The following is a 22,496-nucleotide window of genomic DNA, read 5'->3' as shown; positions in this document are numbered from 1 at the left end:
TTTTTTTTTTTTTTTTTGTTGCGTTTTCGGTATTAATCAATTAGTAAACGTACAATTATCCAAGTGAATCTTTGATGGTCAAACTACTTGTAATAAATAGTTGTGAACGCAAAGATTGTCAAAGTACATTACTATTAAAAGGGATAAATCACCCAGCAAAACATAAATTTCCTCTTTATTGATCGACCACTTTATATAGCAAACACCACAACAACAAGAAGTATTATGCTTATGTTTCTCTCTCAACCTAACGAGCCGAATTTATAAAGCTCTAAAAACGGCCAAAGAAACGTGATCATCTCTTCCTTCTTAGTTTATACTTTATACACGTTTGATATTGAGCTGGAGACATATCATATTGTATGTTCTTATTATATAGGTGTTCTACTTCTAATTCATATGTATCCAACATCTCTAATTATTGCGAGTTCAAATTTTGTCGAAGATGTATATTATATATATAACACGTTATAAATTAGGCTCTAAACGTGAACCTTTATTTGAAAATATCATATACTAGCTTTTTATAAACAATGATTACGATATTGCAACAGATACGATATGAAAAGATTTTGATTGGTTGTCCAAATTCCAAAACACCACAAACAAAGTGAGAGAGGAGATTTGGTTTGGAAATGAGATACACATCAATGTAGGTCCTTTTCAAGGTTTTGTTTAAGTATTAGGTACACACAAATTTGACCCAAAGAAAACAACTAACGTGACAACGATTTTATAATTTTGTGATTTTTTTTTTGTTTTTTAGTTCAATATAGTCCAATAGATAAACAACTTCGGAGGAATCTTAAGACAATTATAATAACTTTCATCATAATAATAATAAGGGATTGTAGAAAGAGTAGTGGTCGGATAAGCATGAAAACAAAGAAGAGTAGCTAGGTCTCTTCTCAAGTAGCAGAGCTTTCAGTTAATGTCGTTCACCAACCACAAACGGCAGATTTTACGGTACGACAGCCTCAAGAAGCTTCTCATACACTTGTCTAGCAGATAAATCCTCGACCTGATTCAGGGGAACATAAATCAAGAAATGGGTAAATTCATTCAATCCGACAACCTATTTTTTTTATCACCATTCTGAGAGGTCCTTGTGCCATTAGTAATAAAGCCAAAACCTTATCATCTAGAGCTAAGAAAACCAATAAGCTTTTTTTAAAGATGAATCTTCACAAAGTCTTCTTAAGAGACACGAAGGAAGGATCAACGTACCACAAGAAGTTTTGATTTGCTATTCCAACCTCTTTGGAGAGTCATCTGGCTCAACCTTAAACCAAGAACCTGAAAGAGCAAAAACACAGAGGTCGTGTAGCGTTGGTCAAAAAACCTCATTCACATACGAAATAAGAAACTTTGTCATTAGAGAAAAGTGGTTAATAAAGGATTGAATTTGTACCCTTCCCATGAATTCCAGAAGCTCGTTGTTAGCTTCCCCACGAGCTGCTGGTGCGGCAACGGTCACACGAACATCATCAGCATTTACCCCTGCATAGAGAAAAAGCATGGACCAATCAAATTGTTAAATCGAAGATCCATGTCAAGCGAGTAAGAAAATAGATTCTGTGTCATATGACTATGTTTTTTACTTGTGATTGCTGAACGTTGTGCACGGTCTTCCACTTCTATTGCAACCTGAACAAGTCCACCGTCCAGTTGTGAAATGCAGGGAGGTACAGGTGCATCCTGTGTTGCCGCCATAACAGATTCATTATCTAGTTTTTGATCTAGCAAATGAATAAATTACTAATAAGAAACCAATTGTACCTGTGGATTAGTTTCTGCAGCAACAGCACTAAGTGCTCCATCAACAATGTAAATGAAAGACGTTGTTTCCAGAGACTCTTCAGCACGATAACAAACAAAAAGCTCACAACCGATACAGTTCATTCTAAACTGTCTCTCCATTTTTCCTTCACCGCTGGTAACAAACCAAAACATAAAGGGAATAAACTAGTACATCCAAAATCTGAAGCTTAAGACTGGATCCACTAGCACCATATAAAAAACTTACCGTTTCAATAGAACTTTTCCTCCCTCGCTGATATTTAACCTAGCAAGGTGCTTCTTCTTGTCAAGTACATTCGATCTGTCGGTCTTCCTCTTGGGCATCTTCTGCAACTGGGTATCTTGTAAAGAATTTAAATTAGTATACAAACACTATACAAGGTCACCCCATATATATATTTCAATCACCACAACTTTGCATGTTACACACTCTTAATCCGACTAGACATGTTTCTCAAGGAGTAACTAATAAGAATGATTCAGGAAATAAGTAGACGAACAGAATTACATGAAACATGCAATGAGCTGCCAAAAGAAGGCCATAGAGAGAAAGAGACAAGTCTTAACACATGCCAGCTTTTTAGTTCATAAACGAATATCAAATATTACCTGAAACAAAAACCAAGAATCCGAATGGAAACCACGTAAACATATAATTGTTGTTTGAGTCTTTGAACCTAAACGCACTTTGTTATTAACCTGAACAAGTCTACCTCTTTTAAACTACTATGGCCAATCAAAGATTGAAACTTTCAATCAAAATTCGAACTCAATGTATCATTCCACACAACGCCAATGCGATGTGAGAAAGTAGGGTTCTACTCTAGTTTCAAGCAACTAAACCCTAATAAATCGGATAATTAGGAAGCAGGTGGAAATAGTAGAAACGAACCGGTGATGAGGACATGAGAACCACAGTGCTTGCAGTAATAAACGAAGAGATCAGAGTCGGGTCCGTCGGGCGCCGCGTCCTCGCTCGAATACGTATGTGTCGTTCTCTTCGGCATCTCTCTTCTTCAAAGTTCGTCGATCCAAGATGTGAAACTCAGCTCTCACTTTGCAAAAATAATCTCTTTACATTGCCACGGCGGCGACCCTATATTAGATCGACGGTGGAACACCGAACCGGCTGGCCTTAAGGGTGAAACCGTCACTTCGCACTTTTAACTTTTGGTTCAACCGCATCTATATTAGATTATCCGGTTGAATCTTAACCGGACTTAATTCGAGAGCTTGGCCGGAAGGGCTGCCATTTTCAATTAAAATTGAAAAACCGGTTCTTCGTTAACCGGTTGATTTTGAACCGGACGGACCGACGGACCATTGAAATTAAAGTCAATTACACCAACTCCAATAGTCAATGTTGGTGCAAAACTAAAACTAACTCCAATAGTGCTTCAAATGTTGCTCCAAATATAGAGAAATTAGTAGTATTACTTCAAATTTGGACCAGCACTTTCTTATTTACAAAATGCTCTCTCAATTTTGATTTCTTATCATTTTACAGCTAAATAAAATTATCTAATTAATAATTATACTTAGATAAATTTATACTAAAATCATAATTATTAAAAATCATAGGTACTAAATATTATAATTGATGTTTACATAAAAAATGTATAAGAATATCTTCTATTTATGTTTTATAATGAAATTTATTTTTTAATAATATCATAATTGGTGTAAAACTATCTCCAATGGTGATTCAAATGTTGTTCCAAAGTCCAAATATAGAGAAATATATATAAAGCAACACTTTTTTGTTTACAAAGTGCTCCCTCAATTTTGATTTGTTATCATTTTATAGCTAAACAAAATTATATAATTATTAACTAATTAAATAAAACAAATCTTATTATCGAATAAACAACTTTTTATTACCCTGCATATAAGTTGATGGAAATCTTCAATATCTTTAGCTATTATATGTATTAACTCATCGGTAATACTAACGAAAACAGCCGTCTTCCACCATCACTTCAGCCCCATTTACTTGACTCAGGCTTCTCGGTATGGGTGTGTTCTCATCCTGTCCACACAAAAAAATTATTATTATCCAAAATTATTTTATAAATTAATAAAAAGTTATCTGAAATAAAATTACTTTTGCAATTGCTACTTTAGTTGTTTTACAAAAATTTTGATGAATAAAAAATAAAAATATTAAAAATAAACATTGATACAAATGAATACTTATTATTGGTTTACACTTATTTCAATTAAAATACTACCTAAACATTGATTATAGCCTCAACGTTGTGAGTAATTTAATTAGCTACATAGAATTTTATGACTCATTATATAAAAGCATTTGTTGATCAGTTCATATATGATCAAATATTGCAGTTGGTGATCAACATGCACTCTTTAAATGCCATTTTCTTGCTTGGTGATGCTGCATTGAATTCTCTGGTAATATCTCAGATACCTTATTTGGTTTCTGAATTTTCATAATTACAGAGCTTTCCATGCTTCAGAATTGCTTACTTCTACTTCTGGACAATAGCTTATGTTATTTTCCAATGGGCCCTCCACTCGCTAGTCCATATATGGTATATAATGTCATACAAATTCTACTGATTAGTTTTTTTACAGTAATGATTCTTAACTTTGACACTATGTGTTTATTAACAGGTGGCCTTACCCATTCCTGGACTCATCATCACACTATGCTCCACTATGGTAACTTGAAAGCTTTATAATAAAGTTTTTCAATGCCTCCTTAACTTGTTTTATTGGAAACTGTAGGGCTGATGACATTTAAATAATGGATTTCCACAGGTATTTCTCAGTTGCAGTGATGCATTTTGCCATGCAACGGAGCCTTTGCCTTGTTGGTGAAGCTAAAACATCGGCTATTACAAAGATGGTTTCCTGAGTCTTACCAGAGTCCTCGGTTGTAGTAGCTTGCAACGCAAGAGCAAGCAACAGTGTTTGTTTGATTGGAAGTTTTTTTTTTCAAGTAGAAAGAATGACTTTTGTGGTATTTAATTCTTTGCAACAAAACGGAAAAAAAAAAGAAAAAAAGTGTGGAGCAACAAAACTCATCCTTATAAATATAATTAATTCTTTGCAGTATTTTTTATATAGCTGTTTTATTTATAAGAAGGAGAATGAAACGAATAATGTGCATCGAAAATTGCATTAGAACAGAGTTCGGTGTGTGCAGAAGTTGAAATATTTTACCTCTCTCTAAACCAAAAGCATTACAACATTCCAATCCAATCCCTCTACAAATGATGAGCCCAAGTCTTTGGCATGCCGAGATATCCATGAGACCACCTCCATTTCCATTGCTTCCCGGAGAAATCCCATTAAATCCACCATTGTTGTTATTAAGACCTAACCCGTGATTTAGACCCTTGTGATGATTATTGTGATGATGATGATGATGATGATGATCTCCGTTACTTCCATGATCAACCATGACCAGGTCGTTTTCATTAATCACTCCCATAAGATCAAACTTACTGTCCAGGAAATCAGTAGGTCTAGGGCTCTGCGAAAGTAAACCCCCCATACTTGCTCTCCAAGAAACCAACGTTACTGTGCTCCGGAGTTGAGTAAGACCCCATCATCCCACCAAAATCTGAAAATCCTAGAGGTGAGTTTTGGTAATTTTGATGAGAATGTGTTAAAGCCATAAGATCAGTGGTATTAGTGGTAACGATGTTGGATGGCTTTTTGCCAGAAGAAGTGGAGGAGGAGGAATTAGAGGAAGATGGTTTCTTGTTTTTCCGGCATCCACCCCCAACTGGAATATTCCTTAGAGTGCCGCCTTTGGTCCCGTAACGGCGACAAGTCTTGCAGAAGTAACGAGGCTGAGAGAGGCTATAGTTATTGTAGTAACAGAACTTAGTGTGTGTTGACTCGCAACGAGGACACTTTTGAGGATGGTCGTGACTCGTGAGGCTGAGAGAGAAGAAGTCGAAGAGTCTAACATGCTTCCTCCTGATGACTGAGCTTCCTAACATATACAATGCAGAGAACCATATCAAAATGTGGAATTTCTCTCTATATATAGATATATATATATATATAATTGAAGTGTAGAGCTCCAACTAACAATCAAATTACGAAAAGGAGATAAATTGGGAAAACAAAGACACGGATCTGTCAAATTGAGATAAGTCATGCATGAACCTGTGTTGGCAGCAAGATTGCGCTGGAAAATAGCTTCAAAATCATCACATATGTCTCTTACGTCTTCTATTGACTCTTCAGTGTCCTTGTAGTCCTTCCACAGTAGATCCCACTGCTACTCAAGCAGACATGAGTACTTCCTATATTAGTTCAATTTCATATTTCCTTATATAGAAAATTAGAAACACAGGTCGAGAAGTCATTACCACCCAAGATAGGTTGTATGCGTTAAGCCAATTGTGGTTTATAGATATCGTGTCTTCCTGTAAAAAAATAATCGAGAAAATTCAAGAAAACAATGTTGGTGTACATACAATGAGAGGGAAAGAGAAATAGGGAGAGAGATACCAAGTTATATACAATGTTGATGATGCCACCCACTGGGAACAAAGATAACTTCACCGGGTTCTTGAATGCACTCAAGCCAAGTGGTCTAATGTGAATAAAGACGTGGTGAAAGAAGAGCTTACAGATTGAGGGAAAGACCAGCTGATTTACCTTCTTAAAAGCGGGGAATTAAGTTTCCTTCACCTCTTCAAAGATGTTATATAAACACAATTCTTCATGTACCTTTTATCAAAAAAAAAAATTCTTCATGTACCTGAAAAAATCATCTAACTATAAGGCTAACACATGATGAGTGAAGAAGAAATGTGGATCACAGACACTTCACAGAAAGGTTACATGACCAATAGGATTAAATAAACAGTTGCCTATCATAAACAAGATGACTTTGAGGAGGAGGAAGAAAAAACCATCTTTTTTTACAACATACGTTAGCTGACCAACTAACGTGTAGGCAAGAGTTCAGAAATCATTAGCTTTCTCCAAAGGCCAAAACACTCAAACAGTTTGTTTGATCTTTTTACTCAGACCTTCTCCACCCATATAAACAAACCGATAATCAGAGCAGCTAATTTGATCATACTTCTGGAAACTATCTCTATCCTCATGCATATGGTAATTGCCAATCATCAGAAAACAGCGGCGGCGTTTGGTAGGCTTTATAGTCTGGATTCAGTGCAATCAACTCTCACATTCATTTACATATATAAAGCAATCTCTGTGCTTCACTAAAGCTAAAGAGAGAGTAACAAGCGTGACCTCAGATATGCACCGGTATAGTTGATGCAGAGACGAGTCGACGACAACAGAACAAAAGAGACTCTCTAACTCGCTTAGAGACTTCCTCGACAAAACGCTGCGTTTAGCCGAAAAATATCTAAAAACGCTGCGGTTAAGGAGCATTCAGAAGGTGAAAAGGTCCCGTAATGGACACGGCCCATTTGTTGGCCCAGTATGTAATGGCTTGCTTACTGTGTATATCAAACGGTGAGGTGTTGAACACCGTATGGGCCAAGATATAGAAGAGTGGAGGTTTTCTGATGGTGTTCCTTTCGAAGTTGAAACTTGAAAAGATTATATGGCTTTCAATAAATTTGGTTTCTGATGGTGTTCCTTTAATTTAATATTAACTGCCTGTTTTCAAGGGCTTGCCTCTTCTGGGAATGAGAATCTCCGATCAAAAGTCGCCGGTATAGTTGATGCAGAGACGAGTCGACGACAAAAGAGACTCTCTAACTCGCTTATAGGCCTGGGCATTCGGGTACCCGTTCGGGTTCGGTTCGGCTATTTCGGATTTTCGGGTTTAGAGTATAGAACCCGTTTGGGTATTTCTACACTTCGGATTCGGATCGGGTTCGGTTCGGGTATTTAGGGTTCGGATTTGGATTACCCGAAGTTCACAAAATTCAAAATTTTAGTATCTAATTTAGTCTAAATTATTCAATAACACGCAATTTATCTAAAAATTTAGAGTATTTTTTACTCAAATTTACTAATAAACAGTTTAAGTACTTCAAATTATCGAAAATATCTAAAAATCTGAATATTTTAGACACTTATATTATTAAAATTATAAGTATTACTAATATATTACTACTATATATTAATAATGTGGGTATATTCGGATATCCATTCGGATTTCGGTTCGGATTGGGTTCGGGTTCGGATTTTTGGATTTAGAGATATAGAACCCGTTTGGATATTTTACAATTTCGGATACGGATTCGGATCGGGTTTTTTGGATCGGGTTCGGATCAGATCTTTGGATCCGGGTATTTTGCCCATGCCTACTCGCTTAGAGACTTCCTCGACAAAACGCGGCCTTTAGCCGAAAAATATCTAAAAACGCTGCGGTTCAGAAGGTGAAAAGGTCCCGTAATGGACACGGCCCATTTGTTGGCCCATTATGTAATGGCTTGCTTACTGTGTATATCAAACGGTGAGGTGTTGAACTCCGTATGGGCCAAGATATAGAAGAGGGAGGTTTTCTGATGGTGTTCCTTTCGAAGTTGAAACTTGAAAAGATTTATATGGCATTCAAATAAATTTGAAAAACAACAACCTTTAATTTAATATTTAAAATAACATTACTACCATCAGTAACTTGCTTTATATAAGCATTGTTTTAAACAAGCAAAACGAAATGAAAAAATACAATAGTGCTTCAAATTGAAACATAAAAGGCTACAAACTAAAAATTACACAGTGATGACCGACTTGGTAACAATTTCACCGCTCTTTCTTGTAGGTTTGAGATTTTCGTCGAGCTCTACGATTAGAGTATGACGTAAATGAAAACCCGTCCCGAATACTTTCCTCCTACGTTTGATCTCTTCTACCTACAACATTATATCAAATAATGAAACAATGAGCACTTGGAAAAGTGACAACATGAGACTTTCAGGTTTAATTTTAAGTTACTAACATATATTTATAAATACATTACTCTTTCTTGCAGGTTGGAGATTTTCGTCGAGGTCTACGCCCACGATTAGTAAGACGTAAACGAAGAGGAAAAATCGTCCGGAATGCTTTCCTCCTACGTTCTTCCTACAACATATCAAATAATGAAACATGAGCACAAAACAGAGTCAGTAAACCAATTTCATGCTTTCTATTTTCACATTTGGGGACCCCAACTGTTTTATGAGAAATCGCATCCATCTGTTGAAAATATTTAGTTTTCATTTAGAAAAACTTGCCTGTCGGAGCCAATGCCCTCGATCGTACTCGGCTGATTTAGTTTCCTTCTTCACCTTACGTCTCATCTCATAAACCTACAACATTGTATATGAATGAAACATGAGCATTTGGAAACATGGGATTTTTTTCTTTTTCTTTTTTATCTCTGTCTCTACGACAGAATCAAGAAGCACAGTTTCTTCTTTCAATTAATGTTTTAGGGCCATTTAGCAACAAATCTTTAGGTTAACATTAAGAAAAACTTGCCTCTCGCCAAGCCTCTGGATCGTACTCGGCCGAATGAACCTTCTCCCTAGATTGAAAATACCCAATAATATGACCCTCCTGCTTGACAACGAGAGTGGAAACAGTTAAACAGGTTAATGCTCAAAATGGTTAGACAATGACACAATATTAATTATGATACAAGGAGACAGAGAGAGGGATAACTTACTTGTTGTGTATGTTCTTCAGTTGAGAGATGCGTCCTGAAATCATCAAGGCTTTCGTAATAACAGAAGCATATTTCGCAATTAAATGTTGAGGTAGATTCACCCCTATCACTTTCACTTTTACTGAACTTCTGAATAACGTGTCTAAATGCCTCTGAACAAGTGGAGAAAACGTGTACTCTTGCCTCTGAAACTGTGGAAAAACTTCCATTTTTACTGCCATTCTCAAGAAGGTGTTTTCTTGCCTCTGAAAGAGTGGAAAAACTTTCACTTTTACTGCACTTGTGAGGAACGTGTCCACTTGTTTCTGAAAGAGTGGAAAAACTTTCACTTGTACTGCACTTGTGAAGAACGTGTTTTCTTGTCTCTGAAACTGTGGAAAAACTTTCACTTGTACTGCACTTGTGAAGAACGTGTTTTCTTGTCTCTGAAACTGTGGAAAAGAAACATCGTAATTAGTTTAATGGTTACGTCAAACAGTACTGGATGATCGATGAAAGGACAGACAAACAAACAAACACCTGCAAGTAACCTTTCCCAGAGCCACTCGGCAGAAGTGAGCAGGGCAGACATTTTGCGAGGCCTACATGAATAAGCCAGAAAAAGCTTGTGTTTGTGCACTTGTAGTAGCCTGACAAGAGAAACTGGATAGACCGGTTCCAACCTATTCGCTATGACCATAATAGTAGCCGGAGGAGGATTAGAATCTACCCAAATCTCAATATCTGAATAAATTAGAGTTTCTTTGTAAGCTGTTTCAACAAAGGAAAGCAGCCATTGATCAGTAGGCATAGACGATGAATATTTTTAAACCGCCCCTAAATTCCAAAGATGGATAACCAAATGGACTAACCGTAACCGGTATGCACAACATTGACTCCAGTGGAAGAGAGCCCTACAAGGAGGTGATCAGGGATACGGTTTAGGTCGCCAAAGGCAGTGATGGAGACAGGACCAGAGTAGCCAAGATTCTTGAATGCCGCTTCTAAACTCGGCCGGACCCGACGAGCATCATATCCCTTGGGGATCGGACATTCAAACAAGTCCCACCACACCGCTATCTGAGCTGTCGCGTATTCAGGCGTCGCCGGGTAGTCCCTTGCCCACTCCTCTGTTACACAGTCAACTACTGTCTCCGTAGGGTCTATAGCCTCCTGCTTGACAGAGAGTGGAAACAGAGGTAGTTGCTCAAAATAGGTAGTAGACAATGAAACAATTGATATACAAGTATATATATATATATAGAGAGAGAGAGATAGAGGATACGTACTTCTCGTTTATGCTTATAACTCGAGAGATGCTTCCTGAAATTTTCAGGGCTTTGGGAATCGAAATTGCAAGATTTGCAGTAAAGCGTGGCAGATGATAACTCGCCCGTGTCACTGCGCTTCTCCTGAACAAGTGGTGCGCTTCTGGTCTCATCATCCGCGTACCCTAGTAATCTTTCCCAAACCCACTCTCTACAAGTTTTCAGGATTGTCATATATTGATACTTGATTGAATAAACCAGAAAAAGGTTGTATAGCGTCCGTTGTTGTAGCCGGGCCAGATCCCAAGCGAAGACAGTGTGCACCTGATTGGATATGATCATCATTGAAGCCGGAGCAGGATTTTTACCTCGCCATTCCACCATATCCGCATACATGAGTGAGTTTGTGCTTTCTGTTCCAGTACAGAGGAAAAAAAAGGATTACTTTAGCTAAATTAACTTATTAACCGTTTGCTTAACCAAAACAAAACAGAGCAAAAACACAAAAAGTGAGGTTAAATGTGCTTTCTGTTCCAGCCAGTACCAAGGAAAAAAAAGGATTAAGTCAGCTATTAACTTATTAAGCGTTTGCTAAATTATTTTACTAATTATTATTTGGGAGTTTATTAAATAAAAGAAATAAACAGAACAGAGCAAAACACACACAAAAAAAGTGAGGATACTACCGAACCAGTTCCCGTGTCAGTGCTACTTCCAGTTTAAATATATAGAGGAAATTTCCAGAGATCGATAAAATTTGGACTAACCGGGTCTGGTATGTGCAACAGCGACTCCAGTGGAAGAGAGCACTCGCAGGATGTGATCAGCGGTTTGTGTTTGGTCGCCATAGGCAGTGATGGAGACAGGACCAGAGTAGCCAACACTCTTGAATGCCGCTTCTAAACTCGGACGGAAGAGACGAGCATCGTAACCCTCGGGGATCGGACAGTCCTTCATGTCCCACCACACCGCTATTTTAGCAGCCTTCGCCGGTTCCTCCCACCACCTTGAGACGACGAGACTGCTCATCCCTCTAAACCTAAAAATCAAATAACAGACACAAGTCCCTCGATCCGGTAGTAGGGTTTCTTTCTTTTTATACACCAAACTAATGGGCTTCAGTGAAATCCAGTAAAGGTGTGGACTTACGACGTCGTTAAATTTATGTATAGTCCAGTAAAGGTCAGGTCTTATTTAGTGGGCCTTTTGTCATATTTATCCTTTAGTTGTTAAACTGTGTTTTGACTTACTTACATAATAATTTTTATTTAATACAATTTTAATAAAATTACTTTCATTCGACATGTCTGATATTGCTAAAAACAGTAAAATTAAGATTTGATTCATACTGAAGTACTACATTAATGCTATTTTAATTTTTTTACTATCCAACCCGTTATGCAATATAATTCAAATGTGTTCTGTTAAAATTTTAATATGTATAATTTAAAACTTTTTATTAAGTTTAAATATATTGATTTTAATTTTTCAAAAAAATTTCAAAATTTAAAATGTACTATATATATGGTAATATTAAGAAATCAGCTTAATATTCGAATTAAACCATATACAAATTTTATATTTGGATATTTATTAAGTGAAGTTTCTTGCTCATCTGGATTTGGATTGATTTCATTTTATTTATAATATTACTTTGAATCATTTTCTAAACATTTTACCCAATGTGGGATGTTGAAACTTTTCATTTTCAATATATTGAATAATATATGTCCGTTTTTAAAATTTCGAACCACAATATATGCAGATATATGGATACAACAATGTCATTACATTATCATTCTTATGAAAACAATGATTTATTTCAAAAATACTAGTATAGATTTAAACATTTGATTTTCTACTGCAACAGAAATTAATGCATCATAGATAATGATAAAAGAATTATAGTTCAAATGTTAAAAATAAATTACTAAAATTTCAAATGATAATAATGCACCCGTCTAAATCAAAATCTTAGAAATCTCATAGTGTGAACTTTCAGTCTTTGACTGTAGAGTAGCTTCGTACCCTTCTCGGAGAGAAATGCCTCCCAACAAAAGGAAGAAAGGCAAGTCAAAACCTATATGCCCATGTTTTTATTGAAATGATCTCCGTTAAGACTTTTTGGAGCTCCTCAATCTGGTTGGTTTATCTAGGCTCTCATGTAACTTGACTGGTCTTGCAGAATGAGCTCATTGCACGGCTGAAGAGTGCCAACTGAAGTTAAAGAGGGATCAACAAGATTGAGAAAACGCCCTGGTGAATATATGTATCTTTTAGAGGTTTCCAAATAGGAGAATTTGTCATATGAAAATTGTTGTTGTTCTGATCAAAAACATATCCTTTGGATCTATTCTGATTATCAGGAATGAATATGATGGTACACTTTTTGATTTATGAACCTGATTTGGTTTGGGTCTCATAAAAGATTTTTAGTGACTTTTGTAACATGAATTTCATATTTTGATATATGAACCGAACCAAACCAAAACCAGACGGCCGTGCTGAAATTACCTAATATGATTTTTTGGACTGTTTTAAGTTTTAACTAAAAATAATCAAAAGAGAAGTAAGTAGGCAACGCAAAATATAATTTGACCCGCAAGTGAGTCATAAAAAGATTTCAAAATTCCATTTCACCTACCAAAAAGTGAAACATGTAAATCCTTTTGCGATTTGATTTCCTGAAAATATGAGAACTTTAGCAGTTCTATATATTTTGTTATATAAATTTAGTTTACTTTCGAGATCACATTTTATGCTGATATTAAAACGAGTTCCATTTTTTAGCATCATAAAAATTTGTGTGATGGACTCAAAACCACGAGGTCTCTCTTTGGACGGTGAGAATGAAAACGTGAGAACGAAATAAATAAAAGAGATCAGTATACATCAAAAAGAAAAAAGCAGGCAATCTTTTTCTTGTATCTGTCGCTATGAATGTGTTAAATGAAGGCAAGAAATTGTCAGTAAAAAAGTTGACAGTGTTGTGTTCGTCGTGAATATCCAAGATACAACCACTGAACCACTTAAATATTCAATTATTACAACCACTTATAAATATCATCACAATCACTTAAATATTCAACGCACGACCATACAATACGTACATATTTACAATTGTACCGAACAGTTTAACGTACCATATATATTAATGAAATTTCCAAAGGCGAAATTAAAGAATACGCATTTATAAATACCTAAACACACGTAATTATTTTATTATGTAAACCATATATATATATATAGAAACTCCCTAAGAAGAAAAAACAATAATCATTTGAACGTACAACTCGAAAACGAACCAAAACACTAAAAATAAAATAAAAATTAGATACGAATCACTGGAACAGTTCATCATAATTTATTGAGGAAGTTTTTTGTTTTTGGAATTCTAGGATTTTCAGTAGAGAGGAAGTTTATCGAGCGTCCAGCTTTTAATGGTCTGGTGCAAATAGTCTTTATAAACTACACTCTCGAATTTTGGAGGATTCTCCTCTCCGGTAAGCTCCGGAAAAGGTCCGACCAACAAATCACCCCTAGGCGCAACAAAAACCGGCCACGAAATCCTCAAATTCTCCTTATCGAACGTTGCTCTGTGAACCACGTTCTTGTACCTCCCATTGCTCATCCTCTGCAATTAATTGAATCCACAAATCAAATCCCAAACGTTACCAACTATAAAATTAAAAAATATATATATATATATATATATATATTTTTTTTTTTCATAAAAACTAAAGGACCAAAAAAAAAAAAAAAACATAATCAACGAGACCATGAGTTGATCGCCGATGATAACAACCACAGCTGAGTTGATATACTTGACGTCCAACCATTGTTCATCCTTGAAGACTTGAAGTCCAGGAACCTCACTGGGGACGAGAAGTGTGATTGCACCTATATCGGTATGCACCGCCGCTCCTAAGGCCAATTCCGATTTTGGAGACGGCGGATAGTAATTGACCCTAATCACATACTCTGCCATTTCGCCACCTAAACTTTGCGTCAACGCAACACGATGTAACCCTAATCCCTCTGATAACCAACCAAGAATCTTCTCTGTTAGCTTCTTCATATGCCTTGTGTACTCCTCATTCACCTCCCTGAAACCGCCATGCATGTCCCAAATTATCAACGAAAATCCAATTTTTAAATTATATTTGAGATTTTGTTAGGAAATAATTTATAACCTAAAAGATGAGTCAGTCTAACTCATTATGAATTGGTTTCGAAAATTATAACTCATATTACTATTTTATTAGGAAACGTACGTATACCTGTATTGGGGAGGATTCTTTGGCCAATATTTATAATTGATGATAGAGGGTGGGGAGAGTCTATGAAACAGATGTTCGTCCCAAGCCTTGATACCTTCTAGATAGTTCCTCTTGTACCCTTCAAAGTCTTCCTCTTTCGCCACGGCTTCCTTTTCTGCCTCCGGGAGGTCGAAAAACTGCTTCCCAACCACTTGCAGCTGCCGCATCAGCTCCTCGGGAATACCGTGGTTAACCACCTGAAAAACTCCCCATTCTTCACTCGCCTTCGTCACCTCACGCACCAAAAGCTCTTCATTAGGAAGATATGCTCTCGTCCTCCATGGCTTCACTCTAGTGTCGAAGTTGGTTTTTCTTATAGTGATAGGTGTGAGAAGGAGAAGAGAAGACTAAAAGGGGCTTAAATAGGGGTTAAGTTAGTGATGCACAAACCTAGCTACTATATCAGGATTTTAATTCGTTGGTGTCAGCAGTGTGATCGATGTATTAGATTGCATGCATGTTTATACCATTTTTGTAAATTGGTTGTTTATCTACCCTTTATTTATTGGAGGTATTTAAAACAAAAAAAAATTGAAATTCACATACAAATCTCCCACCTCGGTTACAACCGGAACCATTATTTGACAAAAAAAAAAAAAAAAAAAAAAAAANAAAAAAAAAAAAAAAAAAAACATTTTAGAATTATTAATTATCAACGAAAATAAAGACAACTCATGTCATCCTAATAGTTGTTATATATGGCATGGAAAACGTTATGGGTCCATCGTATTATATATTGAAATAAGATAAAATGTCTACATCACATATTGGACATTTTATTAATTAACAAAGAACAGTAAACTTATTGCAATCAAACTGAATAAACAGTGTATGAATTAGTTTTAAAATCAGTATTCTAAAGAACAGTGTAGGTAGCTGCCTAGAGGACACTTACTAGCTAGGCGCCCAATAATAAACCGTGGCGACAATATACGAAATTATACGTCTCTGTTGTTAAGCAGAGTTAGACGACTTCAGACGGTTTTAACTATAGCAACTGGTTAGATATCTTCTAGCATCAAACCTCACAGACAATTAACCTTTGCTAGTTTCAGACCTTATCTATGGTTTTGGATAGACACCTCTGCTCCGCATAGATATATGGTATATGGTCTAGCTTTACGCCATCATATCGATGACAACATAAACAAATACAGCAAGTTAAACTGATCATGTGTTTTATAATGTGCACTAGTTAACAATAAATGGTTTTCATTTTATTTTGTGCAGTTGTGCTATACGTGAATATAATATCTTAATATTTTTTGTAGAAATTAAATATTGCAATTTAGTTACTAACCAGTTCAAATTAATAGTCTTTATTAATTATGTATACTAGACTGTCTAGTCTAGACACCACACTATCACACTAACATATATAGTACACCGGAGTAACTCTATATATGTTCTATAATTATAATGTAGAGCAAAGTCTCCTCATACGCTCTCAAATCAATATGTGGTGCCTGTAAAATTGTCCGTTAAAAAGATGACGTGTAAATGTGGTCGTCGTGTTTTAAATGTTTTTTTATTTTTATTTTTATTTCTTGTGTGTTTTAAATGTTACAAAAAGTAAAACTTCCTCTTCGTGAATATAATAATCATTTGTAATCATATAATTACTAGTTAGTATATATATATATATATATTAGGATCCGTCTGATGTGCGAGTTTAGAATTTTTAAAATAAAATAAAATTTAATAAAGAATATAAAGTAAGTATTTTTATTAAGTAAAAACTATCTATAAAAGTAAATAGATACACCGAGGTGGCCAATGTAAATATCTGATATAAAAGGTGTGACTGCGGTTGAAACTATTAATCACATTTTTTTATAATGCCCTCTCGTGAGAAGTTTAGGATTTATCTCTAACTTCGGTCTCATCAGAGGATTTTCCATATGAGTCGGTGTACTCAAATTTGGATTTTGTTTTCTGAAGGGATGTCTCTCAACAGGGTGATCCTGATCAACTTTTTCAATTACTATGATTTTTATGAGCAATCTGGAAGGCCATAAATAATTTTTTTTTAAAGGTTTAGAGATCGAGACGAATTATATAATTGCTCAGGCTTTAGGCGATAAGTTAGCTTGGGAAGAGGCGCTATCTTTTATGGCGGTCATGTCGGCTCATCTCCGTCTTCAGATATCCAGAATTCTTCACCTTGTTGTTAAATTGATGGTTTTTGGAAAGCAACCAATGAGCATTCATGATTGGGCTGGTGGTGTTGCGTTGGTGAGAAGTGAATCTTGTTGTTGGGGGCCAATTGTCTAAGACGGAGCCCATCCCCCCTGTATTCAGAGTTAGAAGCGTTGTTATGGGCCATGGAGCGGATATGTGCTGAGTTACTCACTATGATGCATTCCCCTGAATTGATCATCCTTCTCCAACTTGCTCGATGAGTTTAATTCGCTGGAGTTTTTCCACTATTCTCCATCTCTTGGATCCTGCATGCAACAAATTCAAAGGCGAATTGTCTTGCATGTGCTTCGCATTCTCTTATCTCTGAAGTTTCTTTTGTAAACTCCTTCCCTCTAGCTTGGGCAACTAACCGAAGAAAATCCTTTTAATTTATTGTTTGGTTGAAAAAAAAATAGATACACTTTTAGTTAAAGAAAATAGTTGTAGATGAGTTCAAAAGTATTAAAATTATATTAAATTTAACAAAGAATATATATTTAATTCTTTTCGTAAGTAAAAACAGTGTATAAAAGTAAAGAGATAAACTTTTAGTTATAGAAAATAGTTGTTTTTTTTGCTATAATACAATAATGTATATCCATTTACAATTCTACTGTCTACATTACCACTAAAAGTTTATTTGTATTAAAATATATTCTTTAGTCTTAACTACTACCAACAAATTGTATTTATGAACACATTAAATAACCAATTATATGTCTCTTAACTTTGACATTTTTATCAATTAAAATCTAAGCCATATGCCATATGTCTCTTTATGTACAACTATTTTTATCAATTAAATTAAATTTAACAAAGAATATATATTTAATTCTTTTCGTAAGTAAAAACAATGTATAAAAGTAAGGAGATAAACTTTTAGTTATAGAAAATAGTTGTTGTTTTTTTTGCTATAATACACTAATGTATATATATTTACAAATCTACTGTCTACATTACCACTGAAAGTTTATTTGTACATGTAAATATATTTTACTGTTAAAATATACTCTTTAGTCTTAACTACTACCAACAAATTGTTTTTTTTTTACTTCAACAATCTTTTTCTTTATGTAAAAATAAGTAAACAATATTCTAATTTTCAATTTTATGGTATATATACATATAATTTATCTTATAATTAGATTTTAAATAAAATTAGGTTTTATTTTATCTATTTACTTTTATATAAAACCTTTTTAGGTTAGGTTTTGAATTTTTACATTTTTTTTTTTAAAATTTTTAATAATGAATTGATGTGTGTCAACATCTGAATGATATAATTGACACTTGTCACAATCTTGTTAATGACATTTACTTTTATATAAAACATTTTTAGGTTAGGTTTTGAATTTTTACATTCTTATTTTTAAAATTTTTAATAATGAATTGATATGTGTCAACATCTGAATGATATAATTGACATGTGCCACGATCTTGTTAATGAGTAATTTTGTCATCAAAGTTTATATAATAAGATAACTGTCGATCTATTATATTCACGAAGAGGAAATTGACTCATTTACGTAAAACATGAGTCAATCCCCGAAAAGGAAGCTGTGGTCGTCTGAGGTCGTCGTAAAATGTCCAGTCCCAGGACACCCCCCAGAGTTGAGCTCGCCAGTTTCTTACACAACGACGGGAGAGACGAAGAAGATGTGTTGTTGTTTCTCTCGTCTTCCATGGCTTCACTCTAGTGTCCAAGTTAGTCTTTCTTACTGTGAAAGGTGTGTGAAACGGAGAACAGAAGCCTTTAGTATATATCTTGTATTTTTTATTTTTGAAGAGTTTTATATTAAATTTAATATGATAATATCTCAATAATATTTCTAAACACATCAAATAACATTTAAAAATTATATATTCAATTTTATTAATAAATTATATTTAAAGGAAAAAAATTGCCAACCTCTCTACGAAAGACATGGAAAAAGAATTCAATCGAAGTATGATTCAAGCTTTCTTTTGTATTAGACATTTTGTAAAAGTTGTATTAAATTGTTAGAGGCATTAAACTACATGTCGTATATACAATTATGAATATTCGTAATTTTTTTTTTTGATAAATATCTCGTGTCGTATCTCGATCATAGATGGAGCCATTACTCGGACGTAGCTTATAAATATTAACAAACAAGTAGTCAACTAGTAGTTGGCAAACGCTGCCACAGCCTAATAATTGTTCTCTGCCATGGAAGACGCAGTGGGTCCATCGTATAATTGAGATTTAAGATCACATTGGACAAATTTACAATAAACTTGCATGTTTCAATCAAAAAGAGAGTGCATGAATTAGTCTAGAACACAGTTTAGGCAGCTGTATAGAGGTCACTTAGGTGCTAGGCGCCCAAATCATAAACCGTGGCGACTATATACGTAATTATACGGTTCTGTTATATTAAGCAGACTTGTAGACGAATTTAAAGGGTTAACTACATATCAACTTGTTAATATCATCTAGCTTCCAAACCTCATCGACAATCATCCTCTCTGCTTGCTTGAGACCATCTATGATTTTGGATAGACACCTCCACCTTAATTAATGTAACAAAACTGACACATCTTCTTCGTAATTAGTAAAACATAGTTTTTGTCTTTCTACTATGCAGAGTAACATTTTGTAATAAAATCTATAATAAAACCAAAACCAAACAAACTACTTTAGTTTAGTCATAAAAAGTAATAAACACTTAACGTCTCGACATATATATTTTTTTTCTTTTTCTATTCCCTAAATAGTTTAATGCACCATATATAGAAGAAATTAACGAACACGGATCGGATTTATATTAGAAACCCTCAAACCATATTATCATATATTGCATTTATAGAANTTTTTTAAAATTTTTAATAATGAATTGATGTGTGTCAACATCTGAATGATATAATTGACACTTGTCACAATCTTGTTAATGACATTTACTTTTATATAAAACATTTTTAGGTTAGGTTTTGAATTTTTACATTCTTATTTTTAAAATTTTTAATAATGAATTGATATGTGTCAACATCTGAATGATATAATTGACATGTGCCACGATCTTGTTAATGAGTAATTTTGTCATCAAAGTTTATATAATAAGATAACTGTCGATCTATTATATTCACGAAGAGGAAATTGACTCATTTACGTAAAACATGAGTCAATCCCCGAAAAGGAAGCTGTGGTCGTCTGAGGTCGTCGTAAAATGTCCAGTCCCAGGACACCCCCCAGAGTTGAGCTCGCCAGTTTCTTACACAACGACGGGAGAGACGAAGAAGATGTGTTGTTGTTTCTCTCGTCTTCCATGGCTTCACTCTAGTGTCCAAGTTAGTCTTTCTTACTGTGAAAGGTGTGTGAAACGGAGAACAGAAGCCTTTAGTATATATCTTGTATTTTTTATTTTTGAAGAGTTTTATATTAAATTTAATATGATAATATCTCAATAATATTTCTAAACACATCAAATAACATTTAAAAATTATATATTCAATTTTATTAATAAATTATATTTAAAGGAAAAAAATTGCCAACCTCTCTACGAAAGACATGGAAAAAGAATTCAATCGAAGTATGATTCAAGCTTTCTTTTGTATTAGACATTTTGTAAAAGTTGTATTAAATTGTTAGAGGCATTAAACTACATGTCGTATATACAATTATGAATATTCGTAATTTTTTTTTTTGATAAATATCTCGTGTCGTATCTCGATCATAGATGGAGCCATTACTCGGACGTAGCTTATAAATATTAACAAACAAGTAGTCAACTAGTAGTTGGCAAACGCTGCCACAGCCTAATAATTGTTCTCTGCCATGGAAGACGCAGTGGGTCCATCGTATAATTGAGATTTAAGATCACATTGGACAAATTTACAATAAACTTGCATGTTTCAATCAAAAAGAGAGTGCATGAATTAGTCTAGAACACAGTTTAGGCAGCTGTATAGAGGTCACTTAGGTGCTAGGCGCCCAAATCATAAACCGTGGCGACTATATACGTAATTATACGGTTCTGTTATATTAAGCAGACTTGTAGACGAATTTAAAGGGTTAACTACATATCAACTTGTTAATATCATCTAGCTTCCAAACCTCATCGACAATCATCCTCTCTGCTTGCTTGAGACCATCTATGATTTTGGATAGACACCTCCACCTTAATTAATGTAACAAAACTGACACATCTTCTTCGTAATTAGTAAAACATAGTTTTTGTCTTTCTACTATGCAGAGTAACATTTTGTAATAAAATCTATAATAAAACCAAAACCAAACAAACTACTTTAGTTTAGTCATAAAAAGTAATAAACACTTAACGTCTCGACATATATATTTTTTTTCTTTTTCTATTCCCTAAATAGTTTAATGCACCATATATAGAAGAAATTAACGAACACGGATCGGATTTATATTAGAAACCCTCAAACCATATTATCATATATTGCATTTATAGAAACTCCAAAGGAAGAAAGAGCAATTATCAAACACTAGTCTGTGAATAAAAACGTAACTCAAAAGTCTTGAACACATTGATATTATCATTTGAAACAATATATCATCCTTTATTATGACATCGTTGGATGATACTCAATTTGTTTCGTGGTTTTGAGGGTTCTCAGTAGACTGGAAGATCTTCGAGCGCCCAACCTTTTATCTTCTGGTCAATATAATCTTTATATATTAGAGTCTCGAATTTGGGAGGATTCTCGTCTCCGGTAAGCTCCGGCAAAGGTCCGACGGACATATCATCCCTAGGCGCAACAAAAACAGGCCAAGAAATCCTCAATCTTTCCCTATCCGTCTTTGCTCTATGAAACACGTTCTTGAACCTCCCGTTGGTCATCCTCTGCAATTAATATGAATCTACAAATCAAACCACAAAAACATTTGCAAATCTCAAGTGAAAAAAAAAAGTCAACCATACCATGAGTTGATCGCCGATGATAACAACAACGGCAGAGTTGACGTAATTAAGGTCATACCATTGTTCGTCCTTGAAGGCTTGAAGTCCAGGAACCTCACTGGGTACAAGGAGTGCGATAGCACCCATATCACTATGCGCCGCAGCTCCTATGGTTAATTCCGAATGTTGAGTTGGCGGATAGAAATTGATCCTAAGCACATACTCAGCCGTATCGCCACCCATACTTTGCGTCAACGCCACACGCGGTAACCCTAGTCCCTCTGAGAGCCAACCAAGAATCTTCTCCGTCAGCCTCTTCATATGATTTGTGTACTCCTCAGTCACCTCCCTGATACCACCATATTCCAAAATATATATGGACGAAAATTTAATATTTAAATTTAACAATATCTTTTTAACGTAAAACATGAGAGTCAAT

The 22,496-nt window shown here is 34.8% G+C and overlaps 4 protein-coding genes and 1 pseudogene across 9 annotated transcripts in view; all 5 read right to left on the bottom strand.

Moving 5' to 3' along the window:
* On the bottom strand, window positions 698-2,883 carry LOC104726959 (UPF0235 protein At5g63440). The gene is made up of 7 exons (XM_010445938.2): window positions 2,693-2,883; window positions 2,027-2,141; window positions 1,780-1,933; window positions 1,602-1,698; window positions 1,412-1,500; window positions 1,228-1,296; window positions 698-1,021 (listed from the first exon to the last, which is right to left on the bottom strand). The coding sequence occupies exons 1-7, from the start codon at window positions 2,805-2,807 to the stop codon at window positions 962-964; spliced, it is 699 nt and encodes a 232-aa protein (XP_010444240.1). The 5' UTR covers window positions 2,808-2,883; the 3' UTR covers window positions 698-961.
* Window positions 4,850-6,900, bottom strand: LOC104729050 (annotated as a pseudogene).
* LOC104726948 overlaps window positions 8,331-22,496 on the bottom strand; it is a 55,900-nt gene continuing 41,734 nt past the window's right edge. Inside the window, exons 1-9 of one of the 6 annotated variants that reach the window (XM_019232817.1) lie at window positions 11,439-11,739; window positions 10,693-11,084; window positions 10,276-10,576; window positions 9,944-10,174; window positions 9,425-9,855; window positions 9,238-9,315; window positions 8,987-9,065; window positions 8,735-8,834; window positions 8,331-8,627 (exon numbers count right to left, since the gene is read on the bottom strand). In XM_019232817.1, the coding sequence (XP_019088362.1) occupies window positions 8,624-8,627; window positions 8,735-8,834; window positions 8,987-9,065; window positions 9,238-9,315; window positions 9,425-9,855; window positions 9,944-10,174; window positions 10,276-10,576; window positions 10,693-11,084; window positions 11,439-11,700 (1,878 nt within the window). In that variant the 5' untranslated portion in view covers window positions 11,701-11,739 and the 3' untranslated portion in view covers window positions 8,331-8,623. Of the gene's footprint in view, window positions 8,628-8,713; window positions 8,839-8,986; window positions 9,066-9,237; window positions 9,316-9,424; window positions 9,856-9,943; window positions 10,175-10,275; window positions 10,577-10,692; window positions 11,085-11,438; window positions 11,740-22,496 lie in introns of those variants that run through there. The other 5 variants (XM_010445927.2, XM_010445926.2, XM_010445925.2 and 2 more) reach the window with 5 other exon arrangements.
* On the bottom strand, window positions 13,847-15,568 carry LOC104727463 (probable flavonol synthase 5). The gene is made up of 4 exons (XM_010446568.1): window positions 15,548-15,568; window positions 14,952-15,337; window positions 14,450-14,777; window positions 13,847-14,305 (listed from the first exon to the last, which is right to left on the bottom strand). Exons 1-4 carry the CDS (start codon window positions 15,566-15,568, stop codon window positions 14,075-14,077), a joined length of 966 nt encoding a protein of 321 aa, XP_010444870.1. The 3' UTR covers window positions 13,847-14,074.
* LOC104726949 (probable flavonol synthase 5) lies at window positions 21,541-22,489 on the bottom strand. The gene is made up of 2 exons (XM_010445930.2): window positions 22,079-22,489; window positions 21,541-22,000 (listed from the first exon to the last, which is right to left on the bottom strand). Exons 1-2 carry the CDS (start codon window positions 22,484-22,486, stop codon window positions 21,770-21,772), a joined length of 639 nt encoding a protein of 212 aa, XP_010444232.2. The 5' UTR covers window positions 22,487-22,489; the 3' UTR covers window positions 21,541-21,769.

This window comes from Camelina sativa, chromosome 11, assembly GCF_000633955.1.
Source record: "Camelina sativa cultivar DH55 chromosome 11, Cs, whole genome shotgun sequence".
Classification (NCBI taxonomy): Eukaryota; Viridiplantae; Streptophyta; class Magnoliopsida; order Brassicales; family Brassicaceae; genus Camelina; species Camelina sativa.
The sequence above is the reverse complement of the archived record's forward strand: the minus strand, read 5'-3'. Positions and strand labels throughout refer to the sequence as shown.